Source organism: Sinocyclocheilus rhinocerous, unplaced genomic scaffold (assembly GCF_001515625.1).
Source record: "Sinocyclocheilus rhinocerous isolate Xijiao unplaced genomic scaffold, SAMN03320098_v1.1 scaffold1092, whole genome shotgun sequence".
In the NCBI taxonomy this organism is placed as follows: Eukaryota; Metazoa; Chordata; class Actinopteri; order Cypriniformes; family Cyprinidae; genus Sinocyclocheilus; species Sinocyclocheilus rhinocerous.
In genome coordinates, this window is record NW_015623456.1 from 131,260 (window position 1) to 134,842 (window position 3,583).

At 34.1% G+C, this 3,583-nt stretch overlaps 1 protein-coding gene across 1 annotated transcript in view; it reads left to right on the forward strand.

Annotated features, from left to right (window-relative positions):
- The window catches only part of LOC107744769 (zinc finger protein 292-like), a 50,738-nt gene that overhangs the window by 12,995 nt on the left and 34,160 nt on the right, over positions 1-3,583 (forward strand). Inside the window, exon 3 of the mRNA XM_016558617.1 lies at positions 3,120-3,198. Coding sequence (XP_016414103.1) covers positions 3,120-3,198 — 79 coding nt within the window. The remainder of the gene's footprint in view (positions 1-3,119; positions 3,199-3,583) is intronic.

Genomic DNA, 3,583 nt, shown 5'->3' on the forward strand with positions numbered 1-3,583 from the left:
GTTTAATTAGGGTTGGAGCTAAACTCTGCAGGACACCGGCCCTCCAGGATCGAGTTTGGACACCCCTGATCTACTCTAATTCTATTCTTTATAAAAAAAAATAAAAAAAACTTGCCCCTTTTTGACTTGCACTCTATTTATTTACCAACTGCTTGTTTTCTAAAAAATAAAAAAATAACACTAGCTTCTCTATTCTTTTTCTATTCTGTCTGTTTTCTTTTCATTTATTACATGATTTTAAAAAAAACTTGCTACTAGGGCTGAAACGATTAGTCGTCATTATCGACAACGTCGACAATCAAAAATTGTCGACAAATATTTTTGTTGTTGAGTAGTCGTTTGATCTCATATGACCTAATGTAAGAGCCTGCAATAACGCGATTTGACCAGTGTGGCGCTGTAGCTCAAGACTGTAATTCAGCCCTCCTGATGCAATTCAAGAGAAGAAGACAAAGCGTTTCAGAGCAAACGGAGCAGAACCGAACATGAAGCTGCTGAGCGATGTTTGGATGATTATGTAAACGTATGCTGCGCGCTTTCCTCTCAATAATGAAATAAACACAACAAAAACTGACAGCGGTGAGAAAGCAGCCGTTAAGAATGCATCTGATTACAGCAATGTGGATGTTTGCACGAGCTCTGCGTTTCAGTACTCAAGTAAAGTCCAGTCACATCACGTTTATTTATATAGTACTTTATGCAATAGAAAGTAAAAAGATTTTGTCATTAGCTAGCTCAACACTGGAGAGCTACTTTATAACAAAAAATCAAGTTGTAATTCTAACTGAAAGCGACACTGACTCTGGTTTTTCATGTTTAATACTGTAAAGCTGCTTGAAAAACCAGAGTCAGTGTCGCTTTCAGTTAGAATTACAACTTGATTTTCTGTTATAAAGTAGCTCTCCAGTGTTGAGCTAGCTAATGACAAAATCTTTTTATTAGTGGGAAATAAATATATTATTTCATTAAAGTGATAGTTTGGTTTGCAGAGATCAAAGCTTGATCTAGCTCAGGACTGTTTTGATTATCATAACACTATAAGGTATTTTAAGAGAGATTATGTTGTGAGTAAAATAGTTTATTCAAAAATAAAACGTCTTATCACTTACCTTGATTTTGTTTCTCATCCATATGACTTACAAAAGGAGATGTTAGGCAGAATGGTGTGTCATTCAGTTACTTTTTCATATAGCTAATTAAATGGTGAGTGAGAGAGTTTCTCTATCTGTCTCTCATTTTGTGTGCCAAATATATTTATTTGTATAAATTAATTGAATAATATTTGTAATTGCATAATATGATTTTCAAAAGCTGAAGTAATTACCTTTATTTGTTATAATATGTATAACTCAATATTTTAACTAATTGCAAAAGTCTACTGATTAATCAGTGAAATAATAGATGTTTATTCGATTAATCATTCTTATAATAGTTAGATTAATCGATTATCAAAATAATCGTTTGTTGCAGCCTTAAGTACAATAGGGTTTCAGTGCTACGCACTTGAACCCCTAATGAAATGGGTGACTTTTTTTTTCAATACAATGGTCCAGAGTTATATCCAATTCACAAACGAATCGTTCTTTTTGAACCAATTCTTTTTAGTAAATTGGATGAACCAAATACAAACCGTACGCAGCTCAAGCCAGCACAGATCTACAGGTATTCAATAAAATAAAAACTCTCTTTCGGACGTTGCTGACAGTTAGTTTGACTTGAAATGCGCCAGTATACCCGTGTATAATATGATCTTATGACACCAGTTTTTTTGCCAACTCATTCAGAGCTGTAGTTACTCCCAACAGTTCACTGAACTGAGAAAACAGTTCGACCTCGGACAGAAGAAATTATGAGCTGCTAATATAAGCATGCATGGGTCATGGTTTCAGCTAAACAAGGGCCATGGTTTCTGCTAAAAATCTTCTTTACTGTACTACTGAACAAAGAATAATCAGTAAATAACAAATTTACATTTTTGGGTGAACTAACCCTTTAAGTTTTCAGGTAGTCCTAGGTTTATCAGTAGTATTCAGGCACAGAAATAATACAGAGGTTGAATTAAGTAATCAAATTTAAAATGACACTGGATAGTTTTCACTGTATAACTAAATACAGATTAATCCTTAAAGTTACAAAAGCTATTTAGTCAAGAGCAGGGAGTGATTTTCTATTTTGTTGTTTGATTAATATTAAGGATTTATGTGTGCATGCTTTGGATGTCAGTACACAGAATGTCTCAGAGAGCTAGCGAGTACTGTTTTTCTCTCGCAAGAGTTTTCTTTTGCGTCATCTTGTACTTGAATAGTTTAAAATCAGTTATAGTGCAAATTATGCATCTTTCATGCTGAAAGTCTCGTATCACAGCGTGTAGGTCACTTGCAGTGTATATGTGATGTGGTGATGTGAAAACCATTTTTGCATTGTATTGACAGAGAGAATCAGTCACACTGTTTGTGAAATTACAATCTCACAGAAAAAGGTAAAATTACTGATTTGATCTGATAAGTGATAATCTGTGTGTAATCTGTGTAAATGTTCTTTCAGCCTACATGCTTTTGCAAATAAATGTTTGGGGAATTTCCTGCATTATAAGCATTGAACCTGTGGAAATTAGTAAAATTATGTGCAATATCTGCAATTCCGTGCCAGTAATATACAAATTATATTTTAATTTTCACATATGACCATATGGGAGACTAAAGCTGTGTCCAAAATCACACCCTGTAACCTAGTATTTTTTTCTAAGCAATGTAAGCAGGTGTGCAGTCTGACCATTCTCAGACTAATTATTTTGGGCTGAAGGGGAGCTTTTTCTAATGACATACCTAAAATGAAAGCTGACAAATAAATATATTTTACAAATACTTAGTAAATATTCAGTGTCCTCCACTGACCAGTTCATAATGCTGACTTAATGCTGATGGTCATGTCATGTTTTCAAAATCTAGAAACTGATCATGCTGCCTGGTTTGCAGAACGGGTGGTATTTTCCATTTATACAGATATAGTTTAGTGGCTAACAGAACTCATTATGTTATTCTTTATTGTTTTTAAATATATCATTCAGCTGTGCAGCAATTCTCTGAATTTACTCATTAGATGTTCTTGTTTCTTCTTAGGAGCTGTCTGAATCTTCTGTTGTCGTTCTCCGAGCAAATACCTGGTGCCTTATGGAAAGAGTTTCAATCTTCTGTCAAGGTCAGAGACAATACTTTATTGCATGTTTTACCATAAAGGTAACATGCAGCATCTGGGAAATTGGTGGATGGACCTGGATCATTAAATTGTGATGCAGAATGATACAATTAAGTATTATCACACTCATATTAGCATCAAATTTTGATCAAGGATCAGCTTTATCAACCGTTGAATCGCAGCAATCACACAATAACATAAATAATATTTTAAAGGGGTCATATGATGCTTTTTTAAAGATCATTATTTTGTGTATTTGGTGTAACAGAATATGTTGACATGCTTTAATGTTCAAAAAACACATTATTTTTCAAATACTGTACATTCATGTAAGTCCTCTATGCCCCGCCTCTCTCAAACGCTTCGTTTTCTACAAAGCCCCCTCCTT